The sequence below is a fragment of the Mesoplodon bidens genome, assembly GCF_964165515.1.
Source record: "Mesoplodon bidens genome assembly, chromosome: 6".
Lineage (NCBI taxonomy): Eukaryota > Metazoa > Chordata > Mammalia > Artiodactyla > Ziphiidae > Mesoplodon > Mesoplodon bidens.
Genome location: NC_138162.1, coordinates 38,726,798 through 38,740,801, shown reverse-complemented (window position 1 = coordinate 38,740,801; position 14,004 = coordinate 38,726,798). Strand labels below are relative to the sequence as shown.

The following is a 14,004-nucleotide window of genomic DNA, read 5'->3' as shown; positions in this document are numbered from 1 at the left end:
TAAAACTTTATTTTGTGATTAAAATAAATTCCAAACCTCACAATGTTGAAGCATTCATATTAGCAAGACTTTTAAAAAGATAAACTTTGATACCCAAAAAATACCATGTACCTTCCCATAAAAGACATATCCTTGGAGTAGAACAAATGTACAATTAAAGGGTGGGAGAGGAGAAACCTGAAACTAATATGATATCATAAATCAACTACACTTCAATTTTTTAAAAAGGTAGGAGAGGAGCTACGAACAGATACAATTTAAGTATAGACTACCTCTGAAAGAATACATAAAAAGCTGGAAAAGGTAGCAGGGGAGACCTTTTCTTTCCTTTTCCTACTGTCTGACTATTTTTGTTAATCTCTTCCCAAAACCTTTAAATTAACATCAAAGGATATAAAAACGGGCAAAAATAATTCATTCTGTTAGAAATCAGGATAGTGAATGGGGTAGGGAGGGGTGGAGTGAGGAGGGTGGTACAGAGATAACCAAGAGAGCATAAGTGGGCTCTTCTGGGGTGTTGCTAATGTTCTGTTCTTGATCTGATGATCCAGATGATTATCCATGTATATTTAGTTTGTAAAATTCATTGAGCTCTATATTCATGATCTGTACATATTTCTGTACATACACTGTGCTTTAATAAAAAGTTAAAAATAAAAAGGATATGGAATTTAAAAACCAAAGGAACACATGATTTATTAGCTCTTCCTCACCTGTACTTCACTAATGTGAGTAGACATGTTTCAAGTAAGGGTAAGAAACAGGATATATTCAGTTGAATAAGCACAGTATTCTTTTTGCTTCTGTGAGCCAATGTTTGGGTATTTCAATGATGAATGTTACATATTTTCTTTTAGTTGTTTACACAGAGTAAGAAATCCAAGTTGATTTAAAGAAAAACAACAACAACAAGCCAACCGGCCCTCAAGCAGCATACGCACAAGACACTTAATACAAATTCTCAACACACTTTTACCACTATTAATTGAATAGGAATTAAGTTTCAGTCAGGTGGGATGGTCAACACTGCAAGCTGTTCTGGTAAATAATTTTTTTTTTAAGTTTGAAAAAAGGACAAATATATTCTTGGTTGACCCAAAGGATAAAAGGATGGCCAAGTATATTTAAAACAAACAAACAAAAAACTTTCAAAATTAAAGCAAAGGAACACAAGCAGGGGAAAAGGAAATTACTTTTAGCTTCTCAGCCCTGTATGAAACAAAAAACTTGCCACTGGCAACTGGAAAAATGGAATGGGGGGAACATAAATACCCAAGGCCACAAATGCTTATATTCCTGTTCTGGGGAGAAATAAAGTCCAGAAAGAAGAGTCTCCATCTCTGTATACATCTCTAGTGAATATAAATTTAATAAAAAAAAGAAAAAGCAACGCTGCAACTTCCTTTTTACATATTAGTAACTTCTGACAGATGCTTCTAGCATTTATGGTGTGGAATTTTAAGTTTGATGTTCAAGGGGAAATAGATCTGCCTTACTCACCCATAAATTTTTAGTATAATTTAATTTTTAATTGAAAATGAATTTTATTTCTGTGTAGCAGTCTAATAAGTAATCAGCTGAATAAACTTGTTTTTAAAAAGCATCTGCCCCCAAATCCAGTATTTCTACTTGAGAATATACAGTGACTCTTAGAATTGCTAGCAGTATATGAACACCTTTTATTGTACATGACCAGCAATTCAAAGTTTTTTTAAATAAATGAATAAGGTCTAAGTTCAAACTAATAGTAATACACTCTTACAATTCAGTGATAGAGTCTTAAAGACTGTATGCTGTCTGCCCTTGCTTCTCTGCTCCTTAATCATATGTGTAAAGGGTCATAGTGAAGAGTCACAAGTAGTACAATATCATGGGAGATTCAAGGTATAATGAAATAAAGTAAGATGAATCCAATTTCTCTTAGTTTTCCTAACACTCCCTATCAAAGTGAAGGCAGAAAGAACAATGACCAAAGGAAGGAAAGCTCCTCTTGTTAGGTGACAGTTCCACTCGCTCAGACAATAAGAGGTTCACTTTATTGACCATCTGCACTTTGGCTTTTCAAGTATATGAGCATCACCAATCCAAACCAGAACCAAATGACCCAAACTTAAGCCATTCATCAAAACTCTGGAAAACAAATAGATATACTATGACTTTATAAAACAATAAACCACATGTATGTCTCAAACATCACTCTGGTGAAAAACATGACAGTTCCTTTTTAAAAACAGATTTCCCTTCCTCCCTGCAAGATCAGGCTAACAATGATTACATAAGTGAAATCTTCCGTAAGGAATACTTTACCTTTAATTTCTTATTAATCTTGCAGCAATATCTGTAAACCATTGCTAGATTGAGTGGTCCAAAATCTGCGTAGAAGCTGCAAAAATGAAAAATAAAAATGTGTATGTATATTCCAGATGTTGAATATAAATGCCTTTTTGTAGCTACAAGATCAAAATAAAGCAAGAAAGCACACACCAAATTATTATAGGTCACACAACTTAAAGGTACTGCCTTACTAATGGAAGAAATACTCTGGTAAAAGATGACTTAAAATACATGACAAGTGTTACAATGCCTAAATCTAACCTCAAATAACAAATAAAAATACTTTCTGAAAAAAAAAGCTGTTTTTCCACAAATATTTTTCCACTGGCAAAAACATAACATCTTAGTACACTAGTTTATATCTCATTATACTGTAAACTATTAGAATTTCAAATGTAAATTGTTAAATTTAGGAAGGTTCTTTCATTCTGATTTTTTTCCCTAAGGATCTATTTTATTACCAAGGGTTAAAGAAAAAAGTATCCTGCAACTAACAGTCAACAGATTTGTAATGTTCCAATTTTATAAACATACCTTTAGATTCTTCAAAATAAAAAAAAAGTTACTAACAATCTTTTAAAAAGCAATACTTACTTTTCATATTCAAGTTCATTATCTATGCTGAAATAATGTACATTTGATGAACTCTTTGGTCTGCTGTAGAGAATGGCAAAACAAAGGCGATCTGAAATGGAAAAATTGTAATGTTCCTTCCTTCACATTATTAAAAAAACGTTTCATATATCATGTTGCAACTCTTTTCAGATGAAGTCAAATTTTTATTTTTTTCCCATGCATGTTTCAGATGGTAAGGTTATCAGTGAGTAACTTCAAAATGTTCTGGCTATTTTGGTGGGTAATAATAAGTAAGCAATTTTTTAAAAGGAGAAATTGCCTTTAATATAAGTTTCAATAGCGGTACATGACTTTTCATACAGCAATACGGCTTGATTTCTGGAAAACTTTACCTTGGACTAAGAAATTTCGGTAAATGGCAGCATGCATTTGATAGGTTGACCACCAGCCTAGATGACTTTCCCTATGTTTCTCTATGTTTTCAAGATATCCTGAAAAGTCATTGCAATAAGAAACTATGTTTTAAGTATAGAGAAAACGCTTTCAAAATTGCTTCAAAATTAATGTTTACGGCTATAACACACAAAACAAACCACATGTTTATCCAATGTTCTTAGGGGTCGCTACTTATTTTTTGATTCTGAATCACTACTTTTGTAATGATTTTTACAATCGGACCATTATAGCAGAGGCAAATGAGAGTATTCTGCAGGATGAGTATGAGATGAGCCTGCGTTGCATAAAAGCAGTTAGGCTGCTGTGAGGTTTAGCAAGAATGGTAACAGGGTAAGGTTCAGAGGCGCCACCCTTCCTCTCCTGCCCCACCCCAAAAAGAGTTGCCTAAAAATCCTTGGTGAAGCAAAGTCATCCGCAATACCTAGCAGTAGTAATACTAGTAATAGTGCTAGTAGAATACTTAGATTCAAGTTGTGGCAAAATTAAGTACAGCCCTTTAAATAGTAAGGAACAAAGGACACCAGCTGGCATCCTTTCCCCAAATAGTAATTTAAACAGTTTTTTGTAATAGTAATTTAAACAATTCAGTACACACAATTGCTGTATTTATTTCCCTATAAACGCCTCAACTGAAATGTCCTGCAACCACTGACACCCAAACGGATGACGGAGCTGACTCCTTTTCAACCAAAAATGACCCTTGATCCCCATGCAGTGACCACGGATTTTGCTCCCTGAGGTGGAGAGCCCACCAGCCATGGTGTAAGGACACAAGGGTCCGAACTGCACACATCTGTGCGGATTCGCCCCAAAGCAGGACCACGCCTGGGGACTAGGAGTCCCAGGAGGCCACCCACGCCAAAGAGACAGCATCGGCCCTGGCCCCGAAGTTTAAAGGCACATCTTGGCCAGCAATGGGGGCCTCCTCGACCCCCGTGCACTGCCCGATGCCCTCTAAATAGGGGGTGTCCCGAGGGCGCGCCCTCCACACTAACCTTTGATCACCTCGGCCACCAGAGGGGTCCCTGCGCCCTCCAGGCTCATGACTCCAAGGCATCTGGAAGGCGGGGCGGAGGGAAGGACTGGGTGGCCAGAGAGCAGCCCGCAGAGAGAGGAGGGCCGTGACCACGCTCCCGAAGTTTAAAAAACAAAAAAGTTTAAAGGGACACGCCCAAACACTGGGCACAGCGACGCCCTTCGGCTGGCCACCACACCACAAGCCCGGGAGAGCCAACCCGGAAGTTCAAAACTTCTCTAACTCCCCAGACAGGGTAGCGAGGGAGCGGGGCGCGGAAACCAGCCCCAGGCGCCGGGGCTGAGCTTCGCCCCGCCTCGGGGACACCTGGCGGTCGACTGCAGCGCCAGGGCGCTCTAGCGCCGCAATTCTGCGCTCAAAGTCGGCATGTGCGGCAAAGGGTCAGACAGGCAAATGCGGGCCTTGTGAAAGAAAGCGGCTCCCAAAGCGACTAAAAGGATTTCTCGGAAGAGACGGGTTCAGCGGTGGATCTGACCCTCAGCCTCGTGCTTGGCCGCCCTTGCCTCCGCCACCAGGGGGCACTGCAGCCAGGCTGGGCTGAGAGGCCAGCGGCCAGGCTCGAGGACCCCGGCCGGCCTGGAGCTCCGTCCTCTCTCGAGTCGAAACCCGCTGAATGTCGGACTCGCCTGAATGCTGGTGTCTCATTTAAAATGGAGCACTTTAAAACTGTTCAAAATTTAAAGGTATGCCTAAAGCCGAGGTCATTCATTCCTCTAAAGGCCTCAGATTTCGCCTCAGAAAAATATTAGGATGGTTGAAAAAAATTCTGACACCATGCTAAGCGACAATTTATTTTCTAAACCTAAGTTCCTATGTTAGTCTCAAGTGAGAAAAAAATAAGTTGCAGTATGAGTACGGTCCCAATTTTGTTATATATAATATGGTAGTGGGATTATGGTTGATTTTTATTCCCTCCTGTATTCTTCTAAATTTCCTACAGAAAAGTGTTACTTTAATAATCCGTGAAAAAAATTTTCAGTGACTCTCTCTTAAAACGAACAAGCAATACAGTAACAACTTTCCCAAGAATTACACTTTATTTATCATCTCAATACAATATACACATTATATATCACAATATATACATTTTTGCCTCAAAAGTAAAGCTGCATACCTACTACCCTTATTTAAACTTCCAGACAGATCAAAGACTTTAAATGTAAAAAAACAAAACCATGAATTATTTTTTAATAAAGAATGCCTTTCTAAATGAAACAAAATCTAAAAGCCATGAGAATCTGTTAAACTAATAAACATTTTTAAATGGTCTTCATGGCAATAAACACAAATTCAAAGGATAAACTGGAAAAATATTTTAAGTACATCTCAAGAAGATGCCCAACTTCAATTTTATGTTATTGCGAAAATGCAAATTTAAACTACAAGTAACTACTTTCCCTTCAGACTGGCAAAAATGAAAGGAGTTTGATAAGGCACTGTGTTGGTGAGGTGGGGAAACAGGTACTCTCACTGCCTGTGGGTTAGAACATAAACTGGGACAACCTCCATGAAGGTCAACAAAGGGCAATTTGGCAGAAATTTCCAAGACTGAAAATTGAATACGGGCAAGATTGCCAAGATGGACAGCTTTATAGGTGTTTACAGGCTGGATGATTTATAGGTGTGTATTTAAAACACAAATGTATATGATTGTATATGAAATCTTGCATATCTCTGGAAGGAAACACAAGAAACTGGTGTTTCCCTTTATAAGGGGAAACTGAGTATCTGTATATAGGGAAGGGTAAGAAAGATTTATTCGTTTTTGTAACTTTTGAATTTTGTAACATATATTACCTATTCAAAATTATGAAGCTTTTGAAAAGTGAACCTGTGGGCTAAAAGTGTTTTTCCAAGGCTGACTCTTCATCAAGATAGGAAGCATTCAGTAAACGTAGTATAAGACAATATGGAAAATGTCCTTTGCACACATTTAAATAACAGAACTGCTAACCTCTTGCTTGCTACCATCTCTTGAAATCCAGTTTCTTTTAACAAACCCAAATAAAACTGGAAGGAAAATGGGGAGAGGTTTTCCCTCCAAGTCCAAACCTGAAATTCAGTTCCCTAGGAAATATTTTATATATTACAGGTCGGGGAGGAATCACTGATTTTTTATGTCCAATTATCTCTGCACAATATATTCTCAAAATTCTATTGTTAGAGTCATATTGTGATAAACTACAACAGAGGCTAGAGTGCTGGGATGAGAGCTGTTTATTAGAAACCTGGAGCTAGAAAACAGGTCTCTTTACGTTTTGCTTAAAAGTTTATGATTAGGGCTTCCCTGGTGGCGCAGTGGTTCAGAGTCCGCCTGCCGATGCAGGGGACACGGGTTCGTGCCCCGGTCCGGGAAGATCCCACATGCCACGGAGCGGCTGGGCCCGTGAGCCATGGACGCTGAGCCTGCGCGTCCGGAGCCTGTGCTCCGCAACGGGAGAGGCCACAACAGTGAGAGGCCCACGTACCGCAAAAAAAAAAAAGTTCATGATTAATATTGTAAACACACGTATCCTCCCTTTAATGTGTTTGTTGTCCTCCCTTTAATGTGTTTGTTGTCAAAAACTGAAGTGGTAAACTCTCTTCCCTCTATACCCCATCACATAATGTCACCATTCCTGCTTCTTTGACTGATATAATAGAGTAGAAAGAAATGAAATCTCATGGTTTTAAAATACTGACAAAAACATTCAAAATCCATCCTTGTGCCAAATTTGTCTACAGTTCTGATTTGGCTTTTGGGCCTCCAGTTTACTACTTCTTTCTTTAATAAATATTTGTTAAATAAATGAATAACATTTTCCTGCATAACAACTAGCTATCTGGGGGACAGTTAATCATAAAACAGAGAGAGGTATGTTCTAAACCAGGGGTCCCCACACCCCAGGCCATGGACCAGTACTGGTCCGTGGCCTGTTAGGAACCGGGCCGCACAGCAGGAGGTGAACAGCGGGCAAGAAAGCAAAGCTTCATCTGTATTTACAGCCGCTCCCCATTGCTGGCATTACCGCCTGAGCTCTACCCCCTGTCAGATGAGCGGTGGCATTAGATTCTCATAGGAGCGTGAACCCTACTGTGAACTGCGCGTGGGAGGGATCTAGCCTGCGCGCTCCTTATGAGAATCTAATGCCTGATCATCTGAGGTGGAGCTGACGCAGTGAGCTGGGGAGCGGCTGCAAATACAGATTATCATTAGCAGAGTGGTTTGACTGCACAGAGACCATAATAAATCAATGTGCTTGAATCATCCTGAAACCATTCCCCCCCTCCCCCGCCCTGTCCTTGGAAAAACTGTCTTCCACGAAACTGGTGCCTGGTGCCAAAAAGGTTGGGGACCACTGTTCTAAACCAATTGAGAAATATATGTAGCAGTCAGGTGGCAATGATAATACAGTATCTACGTTTTAGTATAAATGATTAAAATAACTCTACTATGGACACAATGAACTTCTCACTATTTCTGTTCCCCCCTGGAACTAGACTGACTTCACAAGTCCTGGCAGAGGAAGTGGAGAAGTGCAAGGCTTCTCTATCGGATAGGGAAGTCTACCTGTAAGACAGGTAGCTACCTGTCTTACAGGTAGCTTGGTGAGCTACCTGTAAGACAAGCAGAAGGGAGAATTCACACCCCTCGGGAACAAGAGAGAACAGGCCAAAGAACAGGCTCCACCTGAACAGTGACTGTCCCTCAGAGAGGGTCAATAGCTATCGCTCTCATCTATTGTTAGTCCCTCATTCTTTAAGATAAGTAGTGACCAAGGGGAGCAGAAGAAATGTTCATAAAACTACTGATTAATAAGAAGAAGCAGTACCCCCTAAAACAATGGCAGCTAACAATTATTGAGAGTTTAGTGCCAGGTATTATATTAATAAGCTCATTACAACCTACAAAGCAAATACTACTACAGCTATCAATATTTTCCCAGAAAGGAAACCTAACCTTAAAGAGGCAAAATGACTAACCTGAGCAGAGTCACAAAACCTATACAGTAGCAGAATTAGGATCTGAACACAGGCTATTTGGGTGAAGCTTGAGATTTTTAAATTCCTGCCTCAGAGACTTGCCTTAATATAAAGCAAGAGTAATTAAAACAATACTATTTTAGCACAGCAACATAGAAATATGAACCCAGGCATATATGAAAACCTAGTATATGAGAAAACTGGTTTTTCAAATCAGTCACAAAGAAAGCCATATTCAATAAGGGACAAATGTCTGTAAGTATGAAAAGAAAATGAGGTTCCAATCTCACATACTATATAAAACAAATACCAGTTAAAATAAGTTTTTAAAAGCTGTCAGATAACTATAAAATTATAGCAAATAATTTTACAATTTAAATGGGGTTTTTAAGCATGACACAAAACTCAAAAGTTATAAAGGAAAAAAAGCAACAGAAACTTACAGAAAATATATAATAAAGGGCTAACCATCACAACTAATAAAAAGTATCTGTAAAGCAATATAACAACCCAACAGAAAATAAAAATCTATAAAGGCTACGAACACTCAATTCAGCAAAGAAATACAAATAGCCAATAGCAGATTAAAAGAAAATTAATCTTACCAGTGGCTCAACATTAAAAAGTCCAACATCATGAATAGATTACAGAAGAAAGCCACATAATTATGTCATTAACTACAGAAGTCATTAAAATCAACTCATTCCCAATTAAGCCTTTATACAATGGGACTAAAAGAGAACTTCCTTAAACTGATAGATTATCTTCCAAATACCTCTAGCAAAATATATACCTCATGCCTTAGCTCTGTAAGTATCTCCCTGAAATGAAAAACAAGAAAAAAATTCCTACTACCATTACTCCTATTTAATAGTGTAATAACTGGAAATATTCACTGATGCCAAGATAAGAAAAAGAGATAAGAGAGAAGACTTAGAAAGGAAGAAACAAAATTGTCCTTATTTACAGACGATTGTCTGCTTAGAAATTACAAAAGCATCTGTAGACAAACTATTAGAATAAATAAATAAATGTTTGTAAACTTTCTGGATATAGATGATTAACACAAAAACCAGGAGTTTTTCTATATACTACTTGTAATAACTAATTTATGAAATATAAGTGCTTAATTATTTATGGACATATGGAAAGATAAAGCAGGGTTTTAAAAAATTTTTATTTTATTTATTCTTTTATACAGCAGGTTCTTATTAGTTATCCATTTTATACATATTAGTTTATGTATATCAATCCCAGTCTCCCAATTCATCACACCCACCCCCCATAAAGCAGGTTTTTAATGGGAAGATTCAATGTCACAAAGATGGTAATTTCCCTCAAACTAAATGCAACTCTTATCAAAATCTCAACAGAGCTTTCCACAGAACCTAACAAGTTGATCCCAGAATTAATCTAGAAGATCACAGGGCCAAGAAGAACCGAGACCATTTTGAAAACAAACAAGAAGGGAGCCCTTGCCCTACCAAATATTAAAACTTACAATAATTTAGGCTTGTAGAATTGGAACAAATATACTAGATCTTTATCTATTATATACAACAGCCCAGTAAGAGACTACAGATACACAGAAGCTTCCCTTATGACACACATTACACATCAATGGGAAAAGTAAGAATGCTCAACACACATGGTGTGGTGACAACTGGTTGTCCATATTGTCTGGGGTGGAAGGAGGGGGGAAATTCACTATCCTCATCTCATACCACAGGCCACCAACCCCCAAAGAAGAAAAAAATCTCAGGTGGATTAAAAGCCTAGCTATGAGAAGAAAAGCTTCGCCAAGTCTTAGAATATAGAAAAATAACTCATAACAGTAGAGTAGGGATGGATTTTTTTTAAACAAGACTTAAAAAGCCCAAACTATAAAGCAAGATTGAGAAATTTGATTATATGAATATGTAATGTTTCTGCTCAACATAAGACCCCAAAAACAAAATTTAAAAAGATAACTCACAGACTAGGAAGATAGGTACAATGCATAAAAGCAACAAGGATTAGTATTCAGAATTTACAAAGAACTATAAATCAAAGAGAAAAAAGCTAACACCCCAACAAATAAATGGGCAGAGGATGGGAGTAAGAAATTCACAAAAGAAGAAACCTAATTTTCCTACCATGCTCCTTTTTTCCAATGTACCTACAGTGAGTATGGTTTTGGTCTACTCTATGTCCTGTGATGAATTGAGTTTATTAGTCAGAGTAAGGTATGGCAAAAATAACCCTGAAATCTTAGTGATTTAATTTAAAACAGAGGCTATTTCTTGCTGGGGGGCTATGTTCAGCCCAAGGATCCAAGATGATGGAGGCTCCACCAGTTTGCAGATGCACCATCTGGAATTTATCCCTGGGGTTGCCAGTGACTGCTTGTGTAAGTAATTCCACTTGCCTACAGATCTAAATGTACACAGGTATAAACCAAGCCCCATAATGTTATCAGTAATAAAGCTTACATTTTAATCTTTATCTGTTTAACTCTTATGTTCCTCAAACAATTAGTACAGAATTAAGGTGGAGAAAAGAGTAATCTTGTCTAAAGATGCTCCAGACATCCTCCCCCAAAATTATGTTAGTCTCCATATTCACCTATATTTCTAAAATATTTTATAAATGAATTTTTTAAAAGGGAGCCACTAGAAGAATTTTAATAGTTTTCATACCTTTCAAATCACTGGAGCCAGTGAAAAAGTAAAACTAAGAAAATATGATCAAGGCACCAAACAGCAAGAAGAAGCATGGCAAACAGAAAACAAAATAAGTCAAAACATATCAGTAAAAATAAAACATGCAAAATATTTAAATTCATGTATTAAAATTTTTTCAAATTGAGTTTTAAAAAATTCAACCTATATATTGTTTAATAGAGATAATTAAAACAAAACCATATAGAAAATATTTAAATCAAAGGATAGAAAATGGTATGCTATACAGTTGCTAGGAAAAAGAGCAGGTATATTAATATCAATAGCAGAAGAAATAGAATTCACAGCAAATAGCAATAAAGACAAAGATGTTTCACGATTATGTAATCTAACAAGAGATTACAACAATCACACACCTTATGACAAAAGATTTTAAATCTATAACACAAAAACTAGTGAAAATAGGAAAAATTAGTAAACCCATAATAATAGAAGGTTAACACACCTCCAAAAAATAAAATAAGTAATTAGAAACTTGATCTAGTAAATACAGAGAACCATTTTTAACAGAGAGCACAGACTTTTCAAAAAATAGGATATTCACTGAAGTCATCACGTATTACGTCACAAGGAAATCACAACAAATTCAGGAAAGCAAAGACCATACATAGAGATCATACAGTTAACACAATACAAAATTTGAAATTCATTGATGAAAATACAACAAGCAAAAATCTATCAACCTGCAAATGTTTAAAACCCATTTCTAAATAACTTGCAACAAAGGGAAATTAAAAGAGAATTCAACAGGGCTTACCTGGTGGCACAGTGGTTAAGAATCTGCCTGCCAATGCAGGGGACACGGGTTTGAGCCCTGGTCCAGGAAGATCCCACATGCTGCGGAGCAACTAAGCCTACGCGCCACAACTACTGAGCCTGTGCTCTAGAGCCTACAAGCCACAACTACTGAGCTCACGCGCCTAGAGCCCATGCTCTGCAACAAGAGAAGCCACCACAATGAGAAGCCCGCACACTGCAACAAAGAGCAGCCCCTGCTCGCCTTAACTAGAGAAAGTCCACACAGCAACAAAGACCCAACACAGCGCCCCCCCCCAAAATTAATAAAGCGACAATTCATCACAAATTACTTTAAAATTAATCTCAATAAGAATTCATGTTAAAATCTGTGGAATATGCTTAAACAAAAATCTGAAGAAAATCATCTGCCTAAAAAAAAGGCTCCCTCTGTCACACCATTCACAAACAAAAATAAATTCTATCTGGATTAAAAAGCTGAACATAATAGTTCTGGTTCCCTACATTCCAGGCCATGGTAGGATTGTCCTGACTCCTCTGAGATTAAATGAGCAGAGGTGAAATATACAACTTCCAGGCCAGCCCATTTAATTGATGGTACAAAACCCTATAGAACTCTCTTTCCCTCTGACCAGTAGCAATCGAGATAATAGCTGAAATACAGCCATTTTAGAAAACTGGCCATATTTATAAAAAATGAACATCACACATCTTTTGACTTAGTAATTCCACTTCTAGGCATATATACAACAGAAATGCATACACATGTTCATCAAGAAAGGTACAAACAGTGGTTCATAGAATCATTATTTGTAATAGCCAAAAATTGAAAACAAACCAAATGTCTAGAAATGGTGGACTGAAACACTGTGGTACTTTCTCAAGTTGAATATTATATACCAGTAAGAATGAATGAATGAACTTTGACCATGCACAACATCATGGATGACTCTCAATAACACACTGTAGTGAAAGAAGCCAAACAAGAGTATGGCTTCATCACACAGTATGATTCCATTCAAATAGATTTCAAGGCAGACAAATCTATGGCAATTAAACATTATGATAGTGTTTATTCTTGGAAGGGGAGTGACTGGGAAAGAGCACGAAGGAGTAGTTTCTAGGGTATAGTGATATTCTCTTTCTCAATCTATCTGCTAGTTACTTACCCATGATGCACAAAGCTGTTAATCAAGTTGTTCACTTTGTGCACATTTCTGTGTATGTATGAATCATTATGACATATTACAGAGATATGTGTATATTATAAAATAAATTAGACTTCAGTTATGTTATACTGAATTAAAAGTTATATGTGTAGTAGTTATGCTCCACTAGCTGGGTCACAAAAGTAAGAAGATTTATAACAGTTCTTACTAACCAGTGGTAGACATGTGTCATGAATAAAAAATAAACCTTTACTTGTTACATGCCACTAAGATGTTGGGGTTGTCATCACAGCATAACCTAGCCTATCCTGAATGATACATATCTTTAGATATTTAAGTCTTAAACTAAGACACAAAATGCAAAAGCTATAAAAAGAAAGGATTTGATAAATTTACAAAAGACACCATTAAAATATTTTTAGAAAGGGGGTGGGAAGAAAGTAGAATACAGGATCCAACCTGAAAAAACTCCCAACAGCCAAAGCTGGAACAATTTGAGCAATGAAGTGAGTACATAATAATGGATTACAACTGAAAGTATAAAATAAATATGGGGACTTCCCTGGTGGTCCAGTGGTTAAGACTTTGCCTTCCAATGCAGGGGGTGTGGGTTTGATCCCTGGTCAGAGAGCTAAGATCCCACCTGCCTTGTGGCCCAAAAGACCAAAACATAAAACAGAAGCAATATTTTAACAAATCCAGTGAAGACTTAAAAAATGGTCCACATCAAAAAAAAATCTTAAAAAAAAATTTTTTAATAAATAAATATGCATGAATATATGCTGATATAAAAAAGTGATTGAATAAATAAATGAAGAGACAAATCTTCCTTATACAAGAATTCCAAGTAATATATATAGACACTTCCCTCTAAGAGGTAGAGCTTAACTCTCCTCAACTTTGAGTATGGGTTGGACTTAGTGACTTGCTTCCAAAGAATATATTGAATTGGCCAAAAAGTTTGTTCGTTTCCCCCATAACATGAAAAACCCGA

At 37.2% G+C, this 14,004-nt stretch overlaps 1 protein-coding gene across 9 annotated transcripts in view; it reads right to left on the bottom strand.

The window, feature by feature from the left end:
- The window catches only part of CDC14B (cell division cycle 14B), a 101,461-nt gene that overhangs the window by 51,815 nt on the left and 35,642 nt on the right, over window positions 1–14,004 (bottom strand). For 7 of the 9 annotated variants that reach the window (XM_081236956.1, XM_081236955.1, XM_081236959.1 and 4 more), the window contains exons 1-3: window positions 4,362–4,815; window positions 2,929–3,019; window positions 2,308–2,383 (exon numbers count right to left, since the gene is read on the bottom strand). In XM_081236956.1, the coding sequence (XP_081093082.1) occupies window positions 2,308–2,383; window positions 2,929–3,019; window positions 4,362–4,410 (216 nt within the window). In that variant the 5' untranslated portion in view covers window positions 4,411–4,815. Of the gene's footprint in view, window positions 1–2,307; window positions 2,384–2,928; window positions 3,020–4,361; window positions 4,816–14,004 lie in introns of those variants that run through there. The other 2 variants (XM_081236961.1, XM_081236960.1) reach the window with 1 other exon arrangement.